Here is a 25,571-nt window from a genome sequence, read left to right as displayed (position 1 = left end):
GAAAAACTATACATCTCAAAAACTAGATAATCATCTTCCATCAAGGATATCTCTTCAATCAAACACCCCAAAATTAATAAAGAATCACTTTCAACCATTAAACTACTTTTCTCTGAGAATCAATTTCTTAATGAGAATTTAGATCCGACGAGATCTACTACCCGGAGCAATTTTGTAGTTGGGCCTGTATCTATCTCTGAAAACAACCGCTGACATGTGGGCCCGTTTAACTCTCAGGTGTGAATCCAGCCGATGGCCTACAGAGGACCCAACCGGCCCCTCGGCTCCAGCGGGGTTAGAGTGTCTCTCACTGAGTACTGGGACCCACCTTGGATCGACCAGCATCTTCCACGAAATCAAATTAAAAACTGCGAAAAACTAAACAGCTACCCACAGAAAGGGGGCGTGTGGGCCTTCCTCTTCCGCCCCACATGTCATCCGCTACCCACGCGCGCCGCCACGCCACGCACCCGCGTCGAGCCAAAAGTCAACCGCTGTCGCTGACATGTGGCCACGAGTCTAACTCCGGCCCCACATATCGTTAGGCTGGAGGCTGGACGGCTGGCCAAGAGAAACCCTCCGTTTCCGGCGACCGCACCTGCACGGCACGGGCCGCTATATAGTCGCCTCCCCCAATTCCACCGCCGCGTGCTCACCGCCCCGCCCCCTCGCATCGCATCGGCCCACGGCTTACTATAGACGAGAAGCGTGGACTGGAGTAGTGGTACCAACCCAGGTCGATTTCCCCATCGCGAAACCCTAGCCTCGCCGCCGGCGATCGCCGGGATGGACTCGCCGCCGCGCGCCCCGCGCCGGTTCCTCTTTGACCTCAACGTTGCCCAGGAGGAGTTCGATGAGTGCGAGCAGGAGGAGCCCCAGGAGGCGCTCGAGGAGGAGGTAGTCCACGAGGAGCGAGTCGTGGCGGAGCAGCCCGAGGGCGTAGTCGAGGAGGAGGAGCAAGTCGCGGATGAGGAGGAGGAGGAGGTGGTCATGGAGGAGGAGGCTGCGGAGGAGGTGATCATGGAGGAGGAGGCTGCGGAGGAGGTGATCATGGAGGAGGAGGAAGCTGCGGCGGCGGAGGAGGAGGCTGTGGAGGAGGAAATGATGGGGGAGGGGAAGAGGAAGAGGAAGGACTACGAGGTGTTTGTGGGCGTGCTGCCGCTGGACGCGACGGAGGAGGACGTGGTGCGGGCGCTCACGGAGGCCGGCGAGGTCGAGGAGGTGCGGCTCGCGCGGGATCCGGCGGACCCAAGGCTCAATCGGGGATTCGCTTTCGTGCGCTTCGCTGCCGCCTGGCAGGCGCGGTGGGCTGCCAACGACCTCCGCACGGCTATGGTATTGAATCCAGCCACTGCATTAGATTTGCATCAATAGCTCGGTGAATTGGGACAAATTGATTGGGGAAAGTTGTGAATTCGACTGCTGCTGAATTGATTGGTTGCTTTTGATGATCACCTGAAGCATTTACTTATTGGTTTCGATGGGGACTTTTTAGATGCCCCTGTGATTGGGGAAAAGGCTTATTTTTGTCTTGGTTGTTCAGGAACAGATAAAGTTAGGGATTTGAAAATGTTGTACCGATCACTAATTTGAGATTAGATATGTTCTTGCTGACTCCTTGGAATGTTGGTTTCAAGGATTTGGATTAGTTGATGTGAAAGGAGAGCTTTTGAGTTGGTAATTGGAATTTAGAACCCAAATATGTGGCTGTCTCATGCAGTCTCCCAACCACAATGTTTGTCACTGCATAAGAGACTAATTGGAAAGACTACACTGTCAGGAAAAATCAAATAAGGTGGATTTATAGTTTGTTGCTGCCTCATCAATTTTGTTAAAGTTATAAAAGATCATAATATTTGAAAGGTTTAGTTTTTAGAAGGCGCGCAAGTACGTCCATATATTAATGGTGTACTTATTATATCAATGCAAGAGGGATCTGGTCTAGTTTAATGAAGACCCAGGGACTCGGTTTCGTATATTATTACCTGAAGGATCTACTTAAATGGGTTTTGATTTTCATGTACATGAGAATAATGTCTACATTGAACAACTTCGTCTAAGATGTGCGACTCTTGCCTAACAGTTTAGAAGTTACAAGTGTCCTTTTTCACAAATAAGGTACTTTTATTCTAGATAACCACACAGATGTGTTCCTTATTTTACCTAGTTCATCCTGCACCACCGAAATGATCTATTAATGTGTGTAGTACCTAGTGAACAAAAGATAAAAGGGAAATGATGTTGGAAACAACTTCAGTATTTATGAAGATGTTTCTTAAATGTCTATGGTTTCATTTCTCCATTCCAGCGGCACATAGGCAAAAAGAACACTCGATTCAAATGTAGCCAAGTTAAATGGGCAACTTCTCTAAATGTAGTGTACTCGTTAAAGGTTATGAGTTCTGTTATCTCGATTAGAGCTCATGCCTCCTCATCATTTTGTTGTCTATTCAGTTTGAGTTAATGAGTTGCCTAATAAGTAACAGTTTAATACTAAGAAAGCAAAAGAGGCTACTTTTACATGTTTAGTAAATTTTTCCACTTCAAGTATCTCACTCTGGTTTAGTTAATTATGAATCCATCTACTCTGATAAACGCACTGCAAAAGTCGCAAGTTGTACCTGCATTTTATATATTAGGCATTGTTCATGATCTGAACTTGCTATTGCAGTAATTAATATCGACAATAGGAAACTTAAAGGGCTAATTCTGCAAATCCTACTTTCTATCCATGTTCTACTTCAGTGATCCAGTTCTCGTACAAGTGTCCTAATTTAGCATCTTTGTACATTGAATATTAGAGGTAGAAGTAGGTGCAATGGCACCACAGTGCATGCCGTGCCAACATATGTGCAAGTCCAAGTTGTGGTACGTGTATTTTATGCTAATCATGGTATTTGAACAGACTGTTCCAGTGAAATAGCAGCAAAAATGCCCATCTGTTTTTCGTTCTGGTTAGTGGTTTGCAGGCCAATACTTATCCCTGTTAAAGTCTGTTGAATATAATGTGTCAACTTTTCTCTTGGATACTGAACTGGAGCATCCTATAACTTATTAGCACTTTGGTGAATAGACTCAATTATATTTCTTTGCTTGTAGAAGGCTTATACTTGCCTATATATAGTCCGTGATATTTTATTCAGTAATACTTCCTATTCATTCTGATGTTTGATATCATATTGAATGCTCGCATCCATTGTATATTTTATTCAACCTACAGTAGTTCCTTCACTAGATGATCAAATAGCATTTCTTTACCAGTAATTATGTTTTCCAGATCAAGGGAAAAGCTTGTGGAATATGCAAGAACAGTGAAAATGAGACCCTTCATCTACGGAATATATGCTTTGATTGGTCAAAGGATGATGTATGCTTTCTTGCTTTGATACTAACATTTGTTATAAGTATCATGTTATTTTGCATAACGGTTGATCCCTCCTGTTCAGTTAGCTGAGAAGCTGAAACCTTTCGAGTTGGAAAACCTGGATAGAATTAATCTGATTGAGCACCCAGAAAGAAAGGGAAAAAACAGAGGCTACGCGTTTCTTGACTTCAGAACACATGTGGATGCTGTGGCTGGTTTTCTGAAACTACAAAAGGAAGATCTGTATCTCGGTACTGATTTTAGAGCACATGTATCATTTTCAAACACTCTTTCACAAGATGATGAGGTTATGGAAAAGGTAGAGTAACAAGACATCTATACCTTGTGTATTGTTGCTTACAGATATTGCATTATTTTTCTTTTGCCTTTTACAATGTTATTGTTTTATCATATGATGCAGGTAAAATCTGTGTTCTTAGATGGCTTACCACCTCACTGGGATGAAGACAAAGTGAGACAAATGTTTGGAAAATTTGGTGAAATCGATAACATTCAGCTTGCTAGAAATATGTTCACAGCAAAACGAAAAGATTTTGGTTTCATCGGCTTTACGACAAGACAGTCAGCTTTAGATTGCATTAAGATGGTCAATAAAGATGGTGTTGGTGAAGGTAGTCGAAAGGTAACCACTTTAGTCAGTCATTTATTTGCTGTGTTACCATTTATTACCATTTGATCCAGATATGTCTCATTACTTTTCAAAATTTTCAGGTTCATATGAAAGCTACTCTACAAAGGCCGAAACCTACTTTCAAGAAGCCTTCATGGCAAGGTGCTAGTTCCATGTTAGGCGTCAGAAGAGGATTTGTTGATAAAAGTTCTAGTGGTAGAGGACACCACTCAGACAGATATAGGCATTTTGGTCATGAAAGGCGTGCTTATTCAGATAATCTTGCTCGCCGTCACCACTCTATGGATGTGCGAGAATGCAGAGCTTACTATAGAAGAGAGTCTCCAGTACATGGTTCGTTTCGTTTGTTCTACATCAAATGGACTTGTTTCCATTTTTCTTTCTTCCTCAGTGCAGATTAATGATTATTTCCAATGTCTGGTTGCAGCCACAAGCCATAAATATGGAAGGACACATCCAGGGACGAGAACCAGGGACGCATATGCTGAGAGTCGATATTACAATAAATATCCAAAACACAGGCAGGCAATGCATGAAGAACCCATGGAGCGAGATGCATACCGCAGGAGCAAATATGGACATCCATACCAGGAGAGGGCACATAGAGCTTCTTGCCCAGAATGTAACGTGACTGCTCATAATGCCGGTACTTATCAAAGTTGTGAGTACCCTAATGGTGAAGAGTTTTCTGAAACCAGTGGTTGTGAGCAGGCCTACTATAAGACAGTAAGCACAAAAGCACTTTTTAGTATTTTATTACCGGTAGCTTGATGTTGATTAGGGTTGGTTCTGTTTCTTAGGACCATGACCTGACGCCTTCAACTTCTCAAGTAGTATCTCATTGTGAGGATTCTTGCTGCAAGGTATATAGACATTACCTCCTATAAGTTTACTTTGATCTAAGTTGATGCTAACTATTGGAGCTTACGTTTCTTAGGGCCGCCAGTTGATGCCATCAAGTTATTCTGTGATGTGTGATTGTGGTGAATGCTATATTGTAAGTTGAAGTGCAGCCATTGTTTGTCATTGAATTTTCTGGAAGCACAGCATCTCAGATTTTAATCGTTGGAACTAATGTTCTTCAGGAACAAGAGCCAACTCCTAGTTCAAGTGAGCATGCCAGAACCAGATCTAATCTCCAAGCGCCTCTTCATCGTCGGCTTGTCAAACCTTCTCATGAGCATCAGAGGTATGTATCATGAAGAATGATCACATCTTATCCATGGCCCCATCTGTTCCTATACCCTCCGAGTTCTGAGTTGTAACCGTGTTTCATGTTCACTTGCAGGCTTGTGCCTGACGAGCGTTCTGCGTTTGAGGTGGAGTACACGGTCAGGGAAAGCAGAGGCCGGTATTTAGCTTCAAGAGATCCGCTCAGTTCTCACTCCAGGAAACACCATAGGCCAGGAAGATAGGCTGTAGCTGTCACAAGTTGGAGAAACTCTTCTGGTAGCTCGCCTCTGTTACCTATAGTGTTATTGATAGTGCCTTAAGTTGCCGGCCCTGCTTTTGCATCGTTGACATCCAGTTGTGCGGCAGAATCTGCTTAAAGGACAACAGTATACTACACCGTTTTTAAGTTATAACATATAACCAAATGTTTTGCCTTCCCTCCCATGCTTGCATATTACAGCTCTCGAAATGTGATGCTGAATCGGTTTATGTGACATGTAAACTAGGCGGTGGTTGTCACAACGAATAGTTCTGGGTCTGGCGGTCTGGACAGGAGTAGCAAAGCCTGGAGAGCAGCTGACCTTTACAAATCGTTTGCACGATGCTCAGACAGGTGGGAACCTATTGGCAGAAAGCGCAACGACAGGAAGAATATAGTGTGAGATCGAAGAAAACAACCTGAGCTGAGCTCCTAAAGAATGTGCTCGAGCTCTCGTGTAACTGCTGGAGAAACGAAGGACAAGCTGCGCCATCCCTCCCTGCTTTGCTTGGCTCCAGTTGGAGCGTTCGGATGCTTGACGCTGACATTCTTCAAGGCTATTATACTGTTCCTTTCGTTCCAAAGATCTCATGATGTTAACAAGGTTACAAACATATAGAATTTGGTCTTGAAACAATTGTAGTTTCTGTAACATCACTTACTCTGCATACGATGATTCTTTTAAAATTATTCAGAGTTAAAACATTATTGTAAAATTTAACTGCTAAAATTCAAAAGTAGTTTTTTAGAAAAATAAAAAACATAGCTTTTCAGAAAAACCAAAAGCAGAAGCCCAAACAAACAAGTCCTAAATGCTTTTCCAATTCCACCAAAATGGGTAGGAATGCCTGACAGAAAATAGTGTTGGGATAAGAGCAATAACAGTGCATCGATTAGCTCCTCATCTTATGATGAAAAAAAATAAAGTTTCAAGCAACAGAGAAGCAATAGAACAATAACAATCACATGGACATAATACACATTGGTTTAGATGGAAAAACCTTCTCAAAGTGAGGAGTAAGAAATCATGGGACCAACCGGTTCATTCCAAATTTGTAATATGAGTAATAGTGACCACAATAAGTTTTCTCTAGATCCTCTGTCTTTTGATATAATCTGCTCGCCGATTCCTATTGAGGGGATTGCTCATGTAGTATGTGACAAGCTTCGCATCACTCACAGTGGAGGTCTTCTCAAGTCTGGATTTGGTGAAAGCATCGCCGATCACCCTGCACCCGAGTCTCATTCCCCGATCACTGAAATGTCTGGTGGGCCAAGAGTCGTTGCTTATCCTCGTCTCCAATTGGATGACCTTGCACCCAGGGTCCAAAAATGCGTCGGTTACTGCTTTAAATGCGCGGTAACAGACTCTCCCGGTCTGACTCGGTTTCATAATACGATTGGTAACCGAATTTGAATTAAAAAATTCAAATCAATTTTAAAAAGACTCAAAAAAATTCCATAAAAAACTAGGGTAATTTTAAGACTATTTGTGAAAAGAATTTTCAAAAAAATATCGTTTGCATCACCAAATAGCTGCTCAAACTTTAGGAGTTGGTAAATAGGCCGAAATGGATCGAATGCACAGTGAAATCGGCCTATTTTGGCCCAACTGAAATGGATAAGGGCAGCCGGCGTTCCGCTTGCTTCTGTGCACAACACACTTTCCCCACACATTTCTCCATAGCAAAAAGCGAAGTAGCGTCGCTTGGCCAGCCAAATCCGCAGCACTCCGGCGGAAATCCGGCGTTGGAGCTTCGGTTCTCGAGCGAATAGCGTCAGTAACCAACGGCATCTGAGCGGTTACCGTCCGCCTTCGAAGAGCAGCGCAGAGCGTCTGACACCGAGCGATTTTCGAAGATCCCTGTTCGGTAACCGCCCATTTACTAGTGATTTTTCATGTTATTCGTTCGGTAATCGTGCTGAGGTGGTCGGTAGTCCGTTGTGCGGTCGATTAGGATGATTTAGTGCTTGATTCGCTCGGTTATCGACCATTTACTAGCGATTTTTCATGTAATTCGTTCGGTAATCGTTATTAGGAGGGTGGTAGTTCGTTGTGTGGTCGATTAGGACTATTTAGTGGTTGATTTGCTTGGTTATTAACCCTATTGCGTTAGTTTTTAGCCTGATGTGCACGGTTGTTACCTTGTACTGGTAATGGTTGTTAATATTGGTCAAGTTAATTGTTTGTTGAGATATTTATGCATGACCACCTCCTCTCTCTCTTTCCCGGCCCACCGAGCCGGCCCACTCCTTCTCCCCTCCCCCCCTCTTCTCCCGCGCTATCGGCCCGTTCACACGCAAGCGCTAGCACTCGGCCCACGCCATCACACTGCCGGCCCATTCGCGCGTTCACGCGCGCGCCAGTGCGCGCCCATGCCTCGCCCTCGCTGGCCGTCCATGCGTCGCCAATCCACCAGCTCACTTCTTCTCCCTCTCCTTTCTTCTCCCTTCCAGCCCGACGACGGCTTCGCCACCGTCATCCCTCCGGGAAATATCCCACACGCGCACCGACCAGCCTCCGCTTCCTCACTCTCTCTCTGTTTCGTGCTCTCTCTCCTCCCATGCCCTACACGCACGACTTCCGCAACCCACCCATGCTTGGCCGGCGCAGTCGGCCCATGCCCGGAGAAAAAGGTGGGCACCGGCTGCCACCTCGCCGTTGACATCCATGTGACGCCAGCCCGCACCTCTTTCTCTCCCTCTTTCTCCATTCACCTCGCCACAGCGCTGCTGCCTGCGCCATTTTCGCCGCTGCGACCTCGCCGTCGCCCATTCACCGTCAACGTGCTGGTAAGGGGTACCAGGGGGCCTTCGCTGTCTCTGTGCTGCTACCCGTACACCAGAAGCCTGACGGGAGCCCATCCGCGCCAATAGCTGAGCAGCACCGACGCCGCTTCTTCGACGAATCGTCGGCCACCGACCCGCTTCTCATCGTTCTTGAGCACGGTGAGCACCCCAAGGCCCTAGCACCCCCTCCTAGATAGCGTGTAGGTGTCCCCGTGCTCTCTCTTAGCTAGATGTCGCGTGTCGCCGTGAGTTTTGCTCTCTGCCGCCGTGTAGCTGTCGCCGCCGGCATGCTGGTGCTCCGTGTGCGTGGCTGACCATCGTGTCGTGATGCCTAGAGGCCTTAGGCCCATTTCTCTGTGTAGGTTGGCACCTCCCAGTGCAGGGGAGGTGCTGTCCAGTTGCGTCACGCCGCTGCCTCCTCTTCGGCCGTGATCTGGCACCGTTCTCGCCGCCGACCACCGTCGGTGAGTGCCCAACCGAGTCCGCTGTAGCGTGTAGTAGGTCAGCGTGCATTTGTTGTCGTGGAGCCCCGGGTGGAACGCTTCTCAGATGAGCTTTCCCGTGCACGTCGCCGTCGACTCCTCACTGTCGGCCGATTCTCCCCTCCCCTCCAGCTCGTGTGCACCAGCGCTCGCCCGCTCGCTCGCATGGGCCGGCCAAAGGCTGTGACTCGGCCTGGTCGATTGAGCCACGGCTCGGCCCGAGCGCCGCTGGCCTGCCAGGTTGGCCCAACTCCCGGAGCCCGCTAAGCCACCCAGTCAAAGCTCGAACAGGCCATCGTTGTGCAGCCCGAACCGTACAAACCCAGCCCAAGCCCATCTAGGCCCAGATTCGGCCCATCCAAGCCCATTCGACCCAAATCCGTACTGTTCATGTGGGTCCCAGTGATCACTGTTCATATGGACCAGATTACTGTTCAGTGGCCCCACCTATGAACAGTGCCATTTCCTAATTTCTCGATTTAAATTCTGATTAAATCTTCTGAGAGCCATAACTTCTCCGTTCTGGCTCCGATTTCAGTGATTGTTTCGCCAAAATTTAGCTAAAATTGAGATCTACTCATCTATCATATTATGGTATCCATTAGGGCTCATTTGGCTTTCCATTTGGTGTTCATTGATTCTTTTTTTAGTATCACCGTTATTGATCGTAGTTGCGATTTTAGGGCAACCAGAGTTCTACGAGTGCTGCGCAGGAAGCATCAGGAGCGAGGAGGATACCGATTACAATCAAGACTTCAAAGAAAATTCCGGAGAAGGAAAGTCCTATCTCCCTGATCATATTGAACCTATGTTTTCAAATAATATACATGATCAACTAAAATTGGACTTATTATCGTATGTGCTATGTATTACGCTTTTACAAACTATTGGTAATAGTTAATCCTATCAAACACATGCCATGTCTTGAATATTATCATCAAGAATACATATTACCCTAGGATTACCTGTCGTTATCTATATTAACGTCGGACGACGCCATGATATCTAGCATGCTTAGGATTGAATACGTCTCTTCGGAGATGTCGCTTTTAAAACACTTCTCCTCGGAGATAAGATTTACTGTTATCAATGACAACTCATATACCATGAATCCTTGATGGTTGTGAATTCCGTGATGGTTGTGAAATCTTTGATATCATGTGGGATATGGATGGTGATGTGTAAAAATGGGTGAAAACTGTTTTGGCGCGGGCAGGTAGAGTGGTCCTCCAGGGAGGATGTTCTTGGGGTCTTGAGTTACATGATGGTATTCATTGCCCATGAAGATGCCTGGTCCGACCATTTAAGGACCGAGTCATTTCACCACCATGACTTAGCGACCCCGTGCAACCATGCGTCATGTATGGGCAGGACTTGATTTTTCCTTCACCAGACTGAGTTGGGCCTCATACTAGGAGGCTGAGAGCAACGAGCAGTCAAGGGTCCATCTATCCCACTGTTTGGAGGTTTCAGGGACCAGCTTAGGCTTAAAAAGGGAGGCTGGCCTTCGGAACATGCAGCTCTGGGACTTGGCGTGTCTCGTGGAAAAGCCTGGCAGGAAAGGTGTTTGGAGAGTCTCAGTATGATTCACTCCTTCGCTAGCTACGGATGGAGGCTGAGTATATCACGTGGGTAAAGTTGTACAACCTCTGCAAAGTATAAATTTATTCGAATAGCCATGTCCACGATCATGGACATGAGAAGGCAAAAGCTTTTTGACTAGACTTCGGGTGCGTACGTCTTGATGAGTGAGTGTGTGGACTAGATATCCGTGTGATGAGGTTTCTGGCTCAATCCGCTAGAAGCTGTGTGGTACTAGAGGTACACCAGATGTGATTAAAAGGGACTGCGGAGTGAGGTATAGCCCATCCCAGGACCGAGAAACCCCAGATATAGCTCGTCACTAGTTTTTGAACTACTTAAAATGTTTTGAAGTCGATCATAACTCATACAATTGGATATATGCATAAACTGCTTTACGCTTAAATCTAAACCGTAAAGCCTATCCTTGAATAAGCCCTTTATGCATCTATCAACACTTTGAAGTAGTATAGGGCTTGCTGAGTACCTTTCGTACTCACTCTTGCTGTCATTCAGATGAAGAACCCAATGCCGACTCTGTCGGAGATAAAGCCGGGGATGAAGAATAGTCTCTGAAGTCGCGTTCACCCCCTCGTTGCTTGTGGCTTGGGCTTTTGCTTCCGTTGTGTGTTTTGTTGGCTGCTAGGCCAGGCTTGTAATATTCGGTAAGGGATTGTAAGCCTTTTGTACCCAGAACCTTACTATTTACATATGAAGTTTGACTGTAATACTACAACTGTTATACTGTGCGTATCAGCTACGTAATCCAAGGACTGATACAGGAGGTACAGGAGATCTCGGTAATGGGGGTCTTACAACGATGGTGCCACAAGGTTGAAGAACATTTGGCAGGGCGCGGATCGAATGTTATACATTGTGTTAGGGTGCCTCCAGATGTACGTGATTATTTCAGACATGAGCTGGATATGGCAAGAGATAAGAGGAAGGGAAAGGCTGAGGAGAGGTTTCGGAGGTAAGAGTCAGCAAGAGTTCAGGTAGATTTGACAAGCGTGTCATGGCTCAGTCTAGGGACGAGGAAGAGTTCAGGAGGAGGGTGGCAAATCGTGACTGATAACGGGTCCAACTATAAGAAGGTCTGTCAGGTTCTCAGAAGGGAATATCCTGCTATCGCGTGGCAGCCTTGTGTGGCGCATACGATAAATTAAATGTTGAAATCATTTGGTGAATTTAAAGAACACAATATGATCATTCAAAGTGCAAGGTCCATATTGCGATGGTCATAGAAATTCATTGATTAGGAGTTAATCCGGTCGGTTACCGTTTCAAATCGCTCGGTTTTCGATCAAATTCGCTTGGTTATTGAGTCTTCGATTTTCTTACAAACCGTTCGGTTTATCGCAAAAATCGCTCAGTAACCAGTCCAATTTGATCGGTTACCGAACGACGAATCTGACATTTTTTTGTCTAAATTTCAAATTTTACTGAATGAATTTTGAGCGAATTTTAGCTGAATTTCGCCGTCAGGGACCGGTAACCGTTTGCAAAACGGTAATAAAAACCCTGCTTGCACCACCGCACTTGGATGATGATTCAATTACTCCTTTAACCAGAGCAGAATTGCTATTATCTTCAGTTGCCCCCTGCAAGCTAGCTGAGGCTCAACATGAGCTCTCCGTTGAAGATGGAAGTGTAGAAAGCTTAATGCTTGAGGAAGATGCTTCCCCGTTGGTTTTGGCTCCAAGAGTTCCCTTGGGAGAAGCTAACGTTGAGGTCTCTCTGATTGCTGAGGACATGTTTTGGAGAAGGTCAGCAATGCAGAGAATGGTGGTGTGGTGGATTCTCACTCTTATCAATATCTCCCTTTGTCAAGTCAGTTAGAACCGCTTAATGATCTTCATCAGGAGCAAACTTCCGAGCAATTTTCACATATCAAGCCAACTCCAGAGCTTGATTTCTCTACCAAGTCGGAGGGCTCACAGGTCAAACCATCATCTGAAGGTTTCGTCTAGCGCAAGTCTACTTGTCCACTTTCCAAAGGTAGAGCAGGCGATCAGATTTGAAGTTGCTGAAGAGTTTGGGCATTATTAGGAAGGATGGCAAGCTTGATGAACATGTGATAAAGGGTTATGCGAACCAGCTTAAGAAGTTGCTCCCTCGAAATTATCTTGAGTCGCTTATGTGCTTAGATGGTTGTGCTTTGTGGGCCTTGTTGCTGAGGCGGTTTCTAGCACCCATTGCTAAGGATCCGTTTACCAGCCAGTTTGTAGCAGCGAAAAGGAACTAAAAAAAATGAGTTTCCGGCCCTTTGACAGCATGAGTTGCCTTAGGCGCGGGGAACCCTGCCGAGTACTGTGTAAAATACTTTCTAATTGACCTAGATTCATATAGCACCGGTATCTTCATGAGTTGAAATTTTGAGGCACCCTATGTGAAACCTGAATAAAGCACTTTGCATGTACGTGTGGTGAGGCGTTGAGGAGAGAGTTAGCTAGTCTTCAATGTATCGGAGTCCTTCATTGCAAATTTTTTTTTTTTTGAAGAACTCTATAGGGAATCCCCTACTGTAAAGCAGAAACTTTATTAAAAAGGAAAACTCAAAGAGGCTACATCCAAATTGTACAAAGTCTAGGAATAGGCAAGTCTCAGATAGACGAACGGGAAGTGAAGCTAAACAAATCTATTGGGATAAAGAGACATGTAAAGAACCCTTAATTATGTGCAACTGCAAGCGTACAGTGTCGATAAAATTGCTTCGCCATTTGTGGAAGGCCAGGTCGACTTGTTGAAAAATCTTTGCGTTCCTTTGCTTCCAAATTTCCCGAACCACAATAGGAAAAACTTAAGGTGAAAAGCTCGAGCTGTGTCTTCTATCATCTCAAAGAAATCTGATGACTGGTTCCAAGCAATATCAAGAGAAGATCAACATCTGTCGCTGAAAGGGCATGCAAAGAAAAGGTGGAAAGCTGTTTCCTCAATGTTAAGATTACAGAGAACATAATTGTAATTATTGTCTTGAATTCTCTATCTTTTCCTTTTTAGAATATTACGTGTGCTAATTCTGTCTTTGAAGAGAAGCCATGTGAACACTATGATTTTTTAGAGCACTTCGATTTCCAACTCCCAGTAATAGGGGCTGGGGGCGATATGGACTTGTATGGCAAAGCATATAATTTACTTGACTCATACCTATCATTACCGCAACAATAAATCCAAGTATCCTTCTGTGCGCTTTGGCTCTGCACGTTATCTAGTTTCAGCTGGAGAGTTTGAAGTTCTTGGAACGCTTCTGTTGATAGAGGGGTATGGAAGTTTCTGTGAGGCGTGTTATGCTCTTTGTATCCTGCAATAGACACATTTTTATCTTTAGCAAATGAATACAGATGAGGGAGCTGCTCTTTGAGATAATTGCCATTTAACACATCATGCCAGAGAAGAATAGAGGAGCCTACTTCTGGGCATCCCGAGGCATTACCCCTGAAATGATTAGAATAGCTCATGATATCTCTCCACCAGAAATAACCTTTTGACCTGGAAGCATGAGGGACTCGACCATTGCTATAGTGAGTATTCCAGATTAGGTGGACCCAAGGAATATCCAACCTATTGTAGAATTTGTGCAGGTGCTTCACCAAGAGTGCTTCATTTTATATGGCCAAGTTGATGACCCCCAGTCCACTTTTGTTTTTGGGACACACACCTATTTCTAAGCAATCAGAGCATTTCCTTTTGATGATGCATCCATGCCTTCCACAAATAGTTTCTCCTAGCTTTGTCAATGACATCAATGGACTTCTTTCGAAGCTTGAAAGTACACATGTTGTAGGTCGGCATGGATGAGAGAGCTGAGTTAACCAGGGTTAACTTGCCAGCTAGGCCTAGAAGAGAAGAGATGGCTATGATTCTCCTCTCAATCCTACTCATGATGGGGGCCAGATCTTCAAACTTCATCCTAGTGATACTTAAAGGCAGATCGAGGTAGGTGAAAGGTAGGGAACCAAAGAGCAACCAAAGACACCTGCTAGGAGCTTAGTTTTTTCTAGTGACAAGTTGATGGGGAACAAGACAAGACTTGGCAAAGTTCACCTTGAGTCCAGAAGACTGCATATAGTTGTGTAGGATGCCTTTGAGGCAAAAAAGATCTCTCTGTTGAGCTTTCAGGATGATGATTGTATCATCAGTATATTGTATAATTGGAAATTCAGATGTATGATGTAGATTCAAAGGAAATGATAGAATACCCATGGTTCTAGCTTCATTGATTATGCGTTGAAGTAACTCAGTTGCTATGAAAAAAAGTAAGGGGGAAAGGGGGTCACCCTGCCTTACTCCTCTTTTGCAAATGAAATTCTTACTAGGAACCCCATTAAGAAGGATAGATAAATATCCAGAGCCCAAAATTGTCTCAGTCTAGTTAATCCATTTCCTGCTAAAGCCTAGTTTCTCCATCATTTTGAGGATTAACCTATGGTCCATTGTATCAAAGGCCTTCTCAAAGTTCAGCTTAAGAATGACAATTTCCTCTCTTGATTGATGGCATTGATGAATGTGCTCAAAGGCCTAGCCCAAACAGTCTTGGATAGCTCTCCCTTTGATGAAGCAATATTGGTTCTTGTGAACAATGTCAAGGATCCTAATCTGTAATCTATTGGCCAGCAGCTTGGTGAGGAGTTTGAGGGTTTTGTTTAAAAGCGAGATAGGCCTATAGTCATTTGCTGTTACTGGGTAGTTGACTTTAGAAATTAGAGTGATGTGAGAGGTGTTTAAAGGTTGTAAAGATAACTTTCCCTCCTCAAAGTTTTTAATCAAACCATAAAAGTCATCTTTGATGATGTTCCAACACTTTTTAATAAACAACCCATTGAACCCATCTAGCCTAGATGCCTTGTCTTAAGGGGTTTTCTTATCATCTCATCAATCTCTTTTGTGGATAAAGGTTCTAAAAGGAGATCCAATTTTTCTCTAGGGTGCACTAAAGACTCAGGATCAAAAACCAATAAAGTTTCTCCTGTAACACCCATTCTATTTCTGTATACCTGCCAGAGCACTGCTGCCTTCTCATTGTGGTCAGTGACAATTCTTCCCTCTTTAGTTTCTAGACCTGTGATGGTGTTGATTCTATATCTCTCTATGGCTGCAGTGTGGAAAAACTTTGTGTCTTCATACTCGAGCTTGACCCATCTAATAGTGTATCTCTTCATCCAGTAGTTATTCTTTGCCTTGAGCAGTCTCATAATGTGTGCCTTTGGGATGTTTATGAAATTCATTTCCTGCACATAGAGTGCTCTTTTCTCTTCAATCTTATACAGGACTTCCAAGTGTTTCATTGCTTTTTTTGAGAATTTTGTTCAAGAGGGAAATGGATTTGCTCCACTTCTTTAGATTTCTTCTCAGCAGCTTCATTTTAGCCACCACTCTGGTAGCACTATTTGTTGTCTTGATGTTAGAGCTCCAGGAACTTTGAATCACATCTAGAAAACCATATTGATCTACCCAAAAATTCTCAAATTTGAAGATTTTGGCTTTTGGAATGTTGGTTCCTATTTGCACATAGCATAGGATGTGGTCTAAGATTGGATTGGACATTGGCAAAAGAAGGGTGTTGGGGAATGTTGTGGTCCAATTCATTGAGGTAAAGCACCTAACTGCTCCAATTGAGGATCCTCTTGCATGTTGCTCTAGGTTTAGTTCTTTCCTTTGAGAGGAATCTCCAAGAGTCCAAATTGATTAATGAGGTCATTCAACATGAGAATGTCATTGAGATTGCCATCTGGCTTATTTCTGTCGCTGGTGCTTCTGTACAGATTAAAGTCACCCATCAGCATCCAGTAATCTTCATCCTGGATGTTTATGTTGCGTAACCAGTTGATGTGTTTTGATCGCGAAGCTGGATATAAACTCAATGTGGCCAGAGCAAAGCGCCCCAACCCAAGCCACAAGAATGCCACCAGAAGCCCTACTGGAGGGGGAAAAGGCAAATTTGTTGAACCTCTTAGGGGCCAACTTCCTGATGAAGGAGTTATCAAAGGAGCTTCTTTTTATTTCTTGTAGACAGAAAAAGGAGCAGGAACATTCCTCAATTTTAGCCCTTATTGCTCTCTAATTATCCTCACTATTGATTCCTATGATGTTCCAATGCATCACATTCCAACTTCTATTGCAATTATTCATTGATGGCAGCGAGGGTGAAGGAGTCCTTCCAGTCATAAACTGGAAAGGAAAGAGACGCTTTCTAAACCCTATTGGAACCATTTCCACTATTCGGACTAGGGTTTGAAATCATTTCCCAGTTCAAACTACAAGCATGCTGGCAATAAATATTGTTGGTGGCACTAGGAAGACAAATGTCCACAGTTTTGTTCGACTTCCTGCCCGAAACACAGCAATAGAGAACCATATTTCCTATTGTAGGATTTTGGATAGTGCTATAGATGGCAATACTAGGGGTGGCAAAACTAGGATAGAAATAAAAGCAAGTCAACAAATAAACAAGTCTAGTTGTCCTGGACCCTGGTTTCTCGAGAAGAAGCCAATCTATGAAAAGAAAGGAGGTATGACGATGGGAAGAGGGAGAAATATGGCACAAAAAATCCAACAAGGATTAGGGATATAGGAGCCACACAACACAATAGAAAAAGAACTATAGATGCATAGGTTCAAGGATAAGATATCAAATACATCACAACAGATAAAAGGATTACCTGCCCACCAGCCAAACAAATCTAAGGTGCCATCAATGCCCGTTTATTGAGGAGGAGAAATGGAATACTATCAAGCAGCTGCCATCGGATAAGGCCTCAGGGCCGGATGGTTACACATATCATTTCTACAAGGTTTGTTGGCCAATTATAAAGGATAATATAATGGCAGCCATGAAGGCAGTTTAGAGAGGGAAATTTAGAAATTTAAAGCTTCTCAGCACAACATTCATAACCCTTGCCAAAAAAGGATGGTGCGGTTCACATGAAAGATTTTCGGCCAATTAACCTCATACATAGTTTCGGCAAACTGGTGACAAAGCTAATGGCTAACTGGCTAGCTAGGTGACTACAAGACATGGTATCTCCAAACCAAAGTGCGTTCATAAAAGGAAGATGTATTCAAGATAATTTCTTGTTGGTTCAACAAATGGCAAGATTTACAACAGCTGAAGCAGACTCGTATTTTGTTGAAATTGATCCCCAAGGCATTTGATTTCGTATCATGGCCTTTTTTACTTGAGGTGCTGCAAAGGCTTGGGTTCAGCCCTATATGGAGAGACTTGACAAGTGGTCTTTTGGCTTCATCCTCCACCCGGATTCTTCTTAATGGCATTACCAGGGAAGAAATTGTACATAAGAAGGGGTTACAACAAGGGGACCTTTTGTCCCCGATGTTATTTATTTTGGTTATGGATGTGCTCAATAGCCTTATTCAAAGGGCTAGTGACGAAGGCATGCTGCAATATTGGACATTGTGTGCCTCTCTATGCTGATGATGTGGTGTTGTTTCTTCGGTAGTCAGCAACATATATAAATATGTTTCTGGCATCTTACACTTATTTGGGACAACCTTTGGTATCAAGACAAATATTTAAAAAGCAGCATCATTCCTATCCAATATTCAGCTAATGATCTATCATTGATACAAGATCACTTGCCATGTGAATTACAAGAGTTTCCATGCAAGTATCTCGGTCTTCCGTTGTCCATTAAGAAGCTGACAAGGTCGTAGGTGCAGCCTATCATTGACAGGATAGCCAATCAACATCCCAACTGGAAAGCCGACCTTATGACACACGTTGGTAAGGTTGTCCATGTACAATTCATTCGTACCTCCATATTGGTTTATCTAGCCATTGCATTGAATCTTTCTCCTTGGGTGCTGAAGGTGATCCATAAGATTCACCATGGTTTCTTGTGGCAGGGAAGGAAGGATGAGAAGGGAGGACATTGTCTCATTGCATGGTCCAAAGTCTACCGACCTTGCGAGCTTCGTGGGCTTGGTATTTCTGATTTGAAGAGCCTTGGTTGGGCATTGAGAATGTGATGGTTATGGATGCACAAAATAGAGCCAAATAAACCTTGGGTAGCCTTTCCGATTGTTGTCCATGGATGTGTCAAAGTGCTTTTCTCAGCTACGATGTTGATGGTGGTGGGCAATAGTTCAAAAACAAAGTTCTGGATGGATCGTTTGTTGCATGGTTAGTCAATAGCAGAGCTAGCCCTTCGTTCCTCGTCTCTATGCTTGTATTGGTAGACAAGCCCACAAGTGTACTATCCAGGAAGCAATGTTGGAGCACCATTGGGTCCATGATATTAAGGGTACCCCTTCTGTTGTTGTCCTCTCGGATTTTCTAGTTTTGTGGGATCTTTTATCTCAGGTGGTTTTCTGACCGGATATTGAGGATGAGCACAGCTGGTGCCTCTTGGCCTCATGCCAATATTCTACAAAATCTAATTATGAGGCCTTTTTCCTTGGCGCCATTTTCTTTGAGCCTTGGGAGCAAATATGGAAATCTTGGGCACCGAGGAAGTGCCAATTTTTCCTATGGCTGGCAGTGCAAAATTGGTGCTGGACCTCAGATTGTTTAGCATGACAAGGACTGCCACATCCAGAGCAATGCCCTCTATGTGGTCAGGGTGATGAGACAATCCAACATATCCTAATGGCTTGCGTATTCTCTCGGCAGTTTTGGTTCCTCCTCCTAAGATGGTTTGGACTGCCGGATCTCTCTCCCCAACCCGAGGACACTATTTTTAGGGATTGGTGGATCAAGGTAAGCAACACAGTTGACAATTCTGTGTAACAGGGCTTGAACTCGCTAATCATCCTTGGAGCATGGATGCTTTGGAAACTTCGTAATGATTGCGTTTTCGATAGCACTTAATGAGTCTAGAGAGGGTGCTATTACTCGCTGGGGATGAAGCTAAAATTTGGGCATTGGCAGGCGCCAAGGGGCTGTCGCAAGTTGCAATCGGCTCACGGTTGAGTGTGTGTGTTAGCATTTTGGTTGTGTTTCATCTTGTTTGTGCCGCGAATGTAATCCTATACCCATGGACGGGTTGCTTTTGGGTGTGTTTGTATTTCATCCTTTTACTTCTTCTTAATGCAATGAAACGTAGCTCTCCTGCGTTTTCGAGAAAAAAAGTTGTGTTCACCACCAAAAGACCCCAACTCAAAAGTCTAAATTGTATTATGTCCATTTGAAGAAACAGTTGAAGAGGAGTTGCACTTGATGCTCGTCATTCACCGATCCTCGAGTCATCAGCAACTCAGTCGACACGTCTATAGGAGCTATGTCGCAAGCATCCACCGCTCTCTTCTGGATAGCAACCACAGAAATTTCAGGGTTGAAAGGGATCAGTGACGTCCTAAGAGGGGTGGGGGAGTTAATTAGCACACCTAAAACTGATCAACTCAAAAACTTCACAAGATAAACATATATCAATTTCTATCTAAAAAAGCTTTAGGTTTATATAGTATGTCTACTCTACCGTTCAAAAGGGTTTGCTATCTATAGCCAATCCTAGCAAACTACTCTAGGAATATAAACACACAAAGGTAACTTGCAAGTATGCAAATGCGAAAATATAAAGAAGGTAGAGAGAGCACACTTGGCATAAAGGATTTTTATCCTGTGGTATCGATAGCATAAATACCACCCCTAGTCTATGTTGGAGTAGCCACCTAGGCTATTTCTCCCAGTCAGCACCCTGTCACGACCATTGAGCCACCTAGGCTTCAAGCAGGTTGAGCCACTAAACCACAAAGGCAAGGCTCACCACAAGCCTCTATTCTGGTCACTTGCCACCATCTTCACTTTGGAGTTTGAACCACCAATGCAAGGGTCTCTGCGTCCCTGTACAAGCTTCCTGCCACCGCTCCACACGAAGTCGAAGGGTCCACAAGCCATCAAGGCTCACAGTGCCTGCGAGTCACTAAGACTCCAAGGCGTCGGTGTACCACTTGATATAATGTAGGATCACTTATTGACCCCCTCTCTAGGTAGCAATACCTAACAACAACTCTCTCTAGGCCTCATAGCACTAATCACTCTCTAATCCTATGCTAATTGCCATGGATGTTCACTTTTGGCACTTTAGTGGCTTGGATGTCTCCTCAAGTGTATGTGAGCTTCTCTGAACTTCAGCTCACACAAATGATTGAGTGGGAGGGTTATATATAGCCTCAACCCCGTGAACTAGCCATTGCTCCAATGGTCACATTCTTCGTGAATGCCGGAAGGTCCGGAGTGATGTTCTATTTGAACGCCGAAACATCCTACATGCATACGTTGCCAACTGAGCCATTTTGCAGCCCCTCTGGAAAAATAGTCCAACAAGAACTTCTTGTGAACATCGGAGCTTCCGGCGTGTTCATTTTGTGAACGCCGGATTATCCTATGCAACAATCCTTGTGTACGCCAGATTATCCAACGTGTTCATTTTTAGCAGACTATCACTTCATATTTGGGCATAACTTTTCGCTCCGAACTCCAATTTTGATGATCTTGGACTCTGTTGAAAGCTTTTGAAGAGCTCTACATGATTGTAAAAAAATCCATCCCATTTGATCACATAAAAATTCATAGGACAAATCCAATTAATTTCTCTCTTTGTCCTAGCTTTTATGGCTTCTCTCTTGTTGCATCCATGAGACCTACTAAAGCATATACTTGACAAACATGTTAATCACATTGACTATATTGTCATTAATCACAAAAATCACATACATGCCCTAAAAGGGCCATGTTCGCTACAAGGGTAAGGATCTAGACAACTCTTAAGATCTGTGAGAGAGGGAAATTTAGATGAACCAAGGAAGGAGGAAAGCGAAACAAGAATACCATCAGGCAGAGTTGGAGTAGAGGGGGTGTTTGGCACCTCTGGGATGCTCTTCTTTCTATGGGTTGATGCCGAGGTTGAAGCATCTAAACCCCTAATGTGTGTTTTGGTAATTAATGACAATTTTTACTTGTAGACTAACTTGGTTGTTTGAAATGTGAAAAGGTTATTCCTTGTGAAAATGGATGAGCTAGATGAAGTACATGTAATTCATTGGATGATGGCTAGCTCAAGTCAAAGGTATAAGTAGGGCATTTTTCTTTTGCCGGCCATAAGGTGATTAGAGAAGAAAATAACCAGATTTGATAAGATTATATGTCGGACTATTAAGAGGGATTGATGTTCATTCGTTTGAATCATCTATAGTTGTCACTCTGCTCAAACTTGCATTTCATAATATAATGATGAATTTATTTTGAGAGAAATGGAAAAACCTAGTTCTATATGAGTTTTGTGTGTCTAGCGGTCTGATCGCTAGGGATTGGCGGTCTGATCGCCATCTACACAAGGGTAAGGTTACTGTGGTTGACTATCCGAAGGGGTCACCAGATAGTTTGATGTTTTTTCACCAAGTGATATGGTCTTGCGGTCTGACCGCTGGGCCTATTGGTCTAACCACCAGAGCAAATAGAGAGTTCAAACTCTCTGTTCTGGCTCGTGGTTTGACCGTGGATAGTAGCGGTCTAATGCCAGAGCGAATAGAGAGTTCAAACTCTCTGTGTTGGCTCGCGGTTGAACTGCAGCCAGTGGCGATTTGATCGCCAATTCAAAGGAAGTTCAGAATTAGAGCATTTAATGCTTTATTGATCGCTTGGAAATTAGTTTTTTAAACCACCTATTTACCTCCCTCTAGTTGGTATCCTAGATCCTACATGTGGTATCAGAGTCTAGGACTCCTTTTATAGTGGATTTAACTATTCTGGAGTAGGATTATGGCTAGTGACACTCATGTCAATGTGGGGAAGTCACTGTTCTTTGAAGGATCAAACTATGTCTATTGGAAGGCTAGAATGATTGTTTATCTTAAGGCTATGGGCGGTAAGCTATGGGACATTATAGATAATTTTTTTGCTATTATTAATCCTAATAATCTTAGCACTGAGGATAGAGAAAATACTCTTGCCAATGCTCAAGCTATGAATGTTCTCTTTGATGCTTTGGTTCTCAATGATTTCAACTGTATTTGCAAGCTTGAGACCGCTCATGAAATTCGGGAAAGGTTCAAGGAGATTCATGAAGGGACAACTATGGTCAAGGATGCAAAACTCTTTGTCTACAAAGGGCAGCTTGAGCAATTTGTTATGTTACCAAATGAAAGTATTACCGAAATGTTCAATTGTTTGAACAACATAATAAATGAGCTCAAGGGGTTTGGTATGGATGTATCCAATGTTGATTTTCTCATAAATTTCTTAGATCTTTACCTAAGAAATATGATTCTATTGTGACTTTGCTTGTGAGATCAAATTTAAAGAATACAACTCCAATGGAGATATTGAGTGAAATTCTCACTCATGATATTTCTAAGAAGTCACAAGAAGATCTTCATGATGATGCTATTGAAGCAAGGAAGAAAAATATTGCATTCAAGGCTCAAGCATTAAGAGATAAAAGTGACCGTGAAGAGAGTGATGATAAAGACATGGCTCTAATTGTGAAGAGATTCAAGAAACTCTTGAAGAACAAAAGATATCAATGTGGATATAGGAAAAAGGGACAATCATCCAAAATAAACCCCTTTGAAGAAAGAAGGTGTTTTGAATGGCAAAAAGGGAAAAATTGCCACAAATTGCAAGAACAAAGAAGAAGATAAATATACTAAGAAAAATAAGGAAAGAGATTGCAAGAAAGTCTTCAAGAAATTCTACAATGAGAAGAAAGATGGCCAAGCATGTTATGTAGAATGAGATTTGGATGCAATCTCAAACTCCAGTTGAATTGAAGAAAAAATATCTCAAAATAGTTTTACCGGTGTAGCCATCCAAGAGGCACATTCACTTTTCTCCATACATTTTTACCTCATAACAAAATGTGACTCTAACGTATCGTGTGATGAAAATGAATATTCATGTGATGATCTTGTTGAATTGATATCAAAGTTTAAGGAGTTGAAGAGAAAATACAGTCCTCTGCAAGAATCCTATGAGGAGCTAAAGACATATCATGAGGGTCTAAAATAAACTCATGAGATACTTAAGGAAGCTCATGACTCTCTCATTGCTAATGAAGCCAACAAAACCAAGGTAGATATGAGTATTTCTTGCAATATTCTTGATGACATGTCTAATTCATCTCTTATGAGTGCATCTACCTCTCATGATGATTTGCTTAGTTTGCCATCTTATCCTAAAGTTATTTCTTGCAATGATTCTTTGCTTGTTGATGAAAAAAATGAGTTAAAGGAAAAGATTGAAAAACTAACCAATGACTTGGCAAGATGTTATGTTGGAGAATCCAAGATTAGAAATTTTTTGGATAGTCAAAGGTTCTCCATTAAGAAGAAAGGCATTGGGTATGTTGCCAATAAGGGTAAGAAAGCTTTTATCCATCACAAAACCATTTTTATGAAGGGTATCCATTATTGCACAAAATGCAAGAAAAATGGGCATATTGAGCAAGTTTGCAAAGGCGCTAAAGTTAATTCATATACATATTTTGATTCATGCTATGTTCTTAAGAGACTCTCAAATGGTAGTGTGAAAGGAAGATTTGTTGGCAGTCCTATAAGTGGTGCTAAGAAGAATGCTATTTGGATGCCTAAAGTCTTGGTAACTAACATCCAAGGACCCAAACAAGTTTAGGTACCTAAAAAAGCTTAACTTTGTTTTGTAGGTGAACTACAAGAACGGTGGGAGATATTGGGTGGTAGATAGTGGGTGCACTCAATATATAACTGGAAATCAAAGGATGTTCATATCTATTTGCAATGATGGATCGGAATATGACAAAGTCACATTTGGAGATAATAGTAAAGTAAAGGTAAAAGATGTAGGTAAAATTGATATATCAATTGATTTATCCATTTCAAATATCTTGCTAGTTGAATCTATAAATTTAGACTTACTATCCATTTCTCAATTATGTGAGCTTTATCTTTCATGCACATTCTCTTTTAATGATGTGATCATATCTAGCATGAATGATAATACTTTAATTTTCAAAGGGTTTAGACATGGTAATCTCTATCTAGTTGATTTCTCTTCTAATGATGCAAGCTTAAGCACATGTTTGTTCACAAAGTCATCTAAAGGTTGGCTTTGGCATATAAGGCTTGGTCATGTTGGTATGAATCAACTAAATATCTTGTTGAAGCATGATCTAGTGATTGACTTGAAGGATGTGAAATTTTAGAAGAACAAATTATGTTGTGCTTGTCAAGCTAGAAAGGAAGTGACAAATTCACATCCAAACAAGAGCATCATGTCAACCTCAAGACCATTGGAATTATTACATACATATTTATTTGGTCCGACAACATACATTAGTATTGGAGGTAATGGTCTTATCATTGTTGATGATTTTTCTAGATATACTTGGGTATTTATTTTACATGATAAGATCATTGCATTTACCACTTTGAAAAGCTTCGTTAAGAGGGCCAAAAATTAATTTGAGTTCAAGGTCAAGAATGTAAGAAGTGACAATGCCTCTGAATTCAAGAATACAAAAGTTGAAGATTTTTGCCATGAGAAGGGAATCAAGCATGAATTCTTGGCCAAGTATACTCTAGAGTAAAATGGAGTAGTTGAAAGGAAGAACCAGACTCTAACTGATATGGCAAGATTAATGCTTTCGGAATATAATGTCTTGGATAATTTTTTGGCCGAAGCTATCAACACCGCTTGCCATGCATCAAATAGATTATATTGTCATTGATTTGTTTATTATTGTAAGAAAACCAAACATTTCATAATTTTGAGTATTTGGATGCAAATGCTACATTTTAAAGAAATATACTCGATTATCAAAATTTCAAAGTAAATGTGATGAATGTTTCTTACTTGGTTATTCTTCTAATAGTAAAGCTTATCGTGTCTAAAACTAAAATTCTAGTATGGTGGAAGAGACACATGATGCTGAATTTGATGAAACTAATGGCTCTCAAGAAGAGCAAGAAAATTTAGATGTTGTAGGTAATGAGGGCTTGAGAAGGGCTATCAAGAACATGTCAATTGGAGATATAAAGCCAAAGGAAGAAGATGAACAAGAAGATGATCCATTGACTTCAATTAGAGTTATTCCATCTAGTTCTACTACAAATGATCAAGCTCAAGGACTTGATGAGGAAGACAAGGAATATGCACCTCTACAACAACAAATTCTCACTTCTTCCACTACATCACAAGAATCGGTGGTTCATCCAAAAATTCATCATACCATTGCCAAAGATCATCCTATCGATCAAATTGTAGGAGATCTTAGTAAGGGTATTCAAACTCATTCTCGTATTACTTCATTTTGTGAACATTACTAATTTATTTCTTTT

At 42.6% G+C, this 25,571-nt stretch overlaps 1 protein-coding gene across 2 annotated transcripts; it reads left to right on the top strand.

Moving 5' to 3' along the window:
- Positions 1-554: 554 nt before the first annotated feature.
- On the top strand, positions 555-5,627 carry LOC133892639 (heterogeneous nuclear ribonucleoprotein Q-like). Of its 2 annotated transcripts, XM_062333529.1 has the most exons (10): positions 557-1,335; positions 3,278-3,367; positions 3,447-3,683; positions 3,786-4,007; positions 4,097-4,349; positions 4,444-4,742; positions 4,817-4,879; positions 4,954-5,013; positions 5,102-5,205; positions 5,305-5,627. In XM_062333529.1, exons 1-10 carry the CDS (start codon positions 787-789, stop codon positions 5,429-5,431), a joined length of 2,004 nt encoding a protein of 667 aa, XP_062189513.1. In that variant the 5' UTR covers positions 557-786; the 3' UTR covers positions 5,432-5,627. The 2 variants fall into 2 exon arrangements, with proteins under 2 accessions (XP_062189514.1, XP_062189513.1); XM_062333530.1 differs by lacking the exon at positions 5,305-5,627 and having other exon boundaries at positions 555-1,335; positions 5,102-5,218.
- Positions 5,628-25,571: the final 19,944 nt, after the last annotated feature.

The sequence above is a fragment of the Phragmites australis genome, chromosome 15, assembly GCF_958298935.1.
Source record: "Phragmites australis chromosome 15, lpPhrAust1.1, whole genome shotgun sequence".
Lineage (NCBI taxonomy): Eukaryota > Viridiplantae > Streptophyta > Magnoliopsida > Poales > Poaceae > Phragmites > Phragmites australis.
Note: the sequence above shows the minus strand (reverse complement) of the source record. Positions and strands in the feature narration are given on the sequence as shown.

What these genes read in the sequence shown, in the direction of transcription:
- LOC133892639 (XM_062333529.1), top strand. Translation starts at nt 787, where the DNA reads ATGGACTCGCCGCCGCGCGCCCCGCGCCGGTTCCTCTTTGACCTCAAC. An exon ending in ATGATGAGGTTATGGAAAAG is followed by an intron (nt 3,684 to 3,785) that starts GTAGAGTAACAA and finishes CATATGATGCAG; the next exon opens with GTAAAATCTGTGTTCTTAGA. An exon ending in TTGGTGAAGGTAGTCGAAAG is followed by an intron (nt 4,008 to 4,096) that starts GTAACCACTTTA and finishes CAAAATTTTCAG; the next exon opens with GTTCATATGAAAGCTACTCT.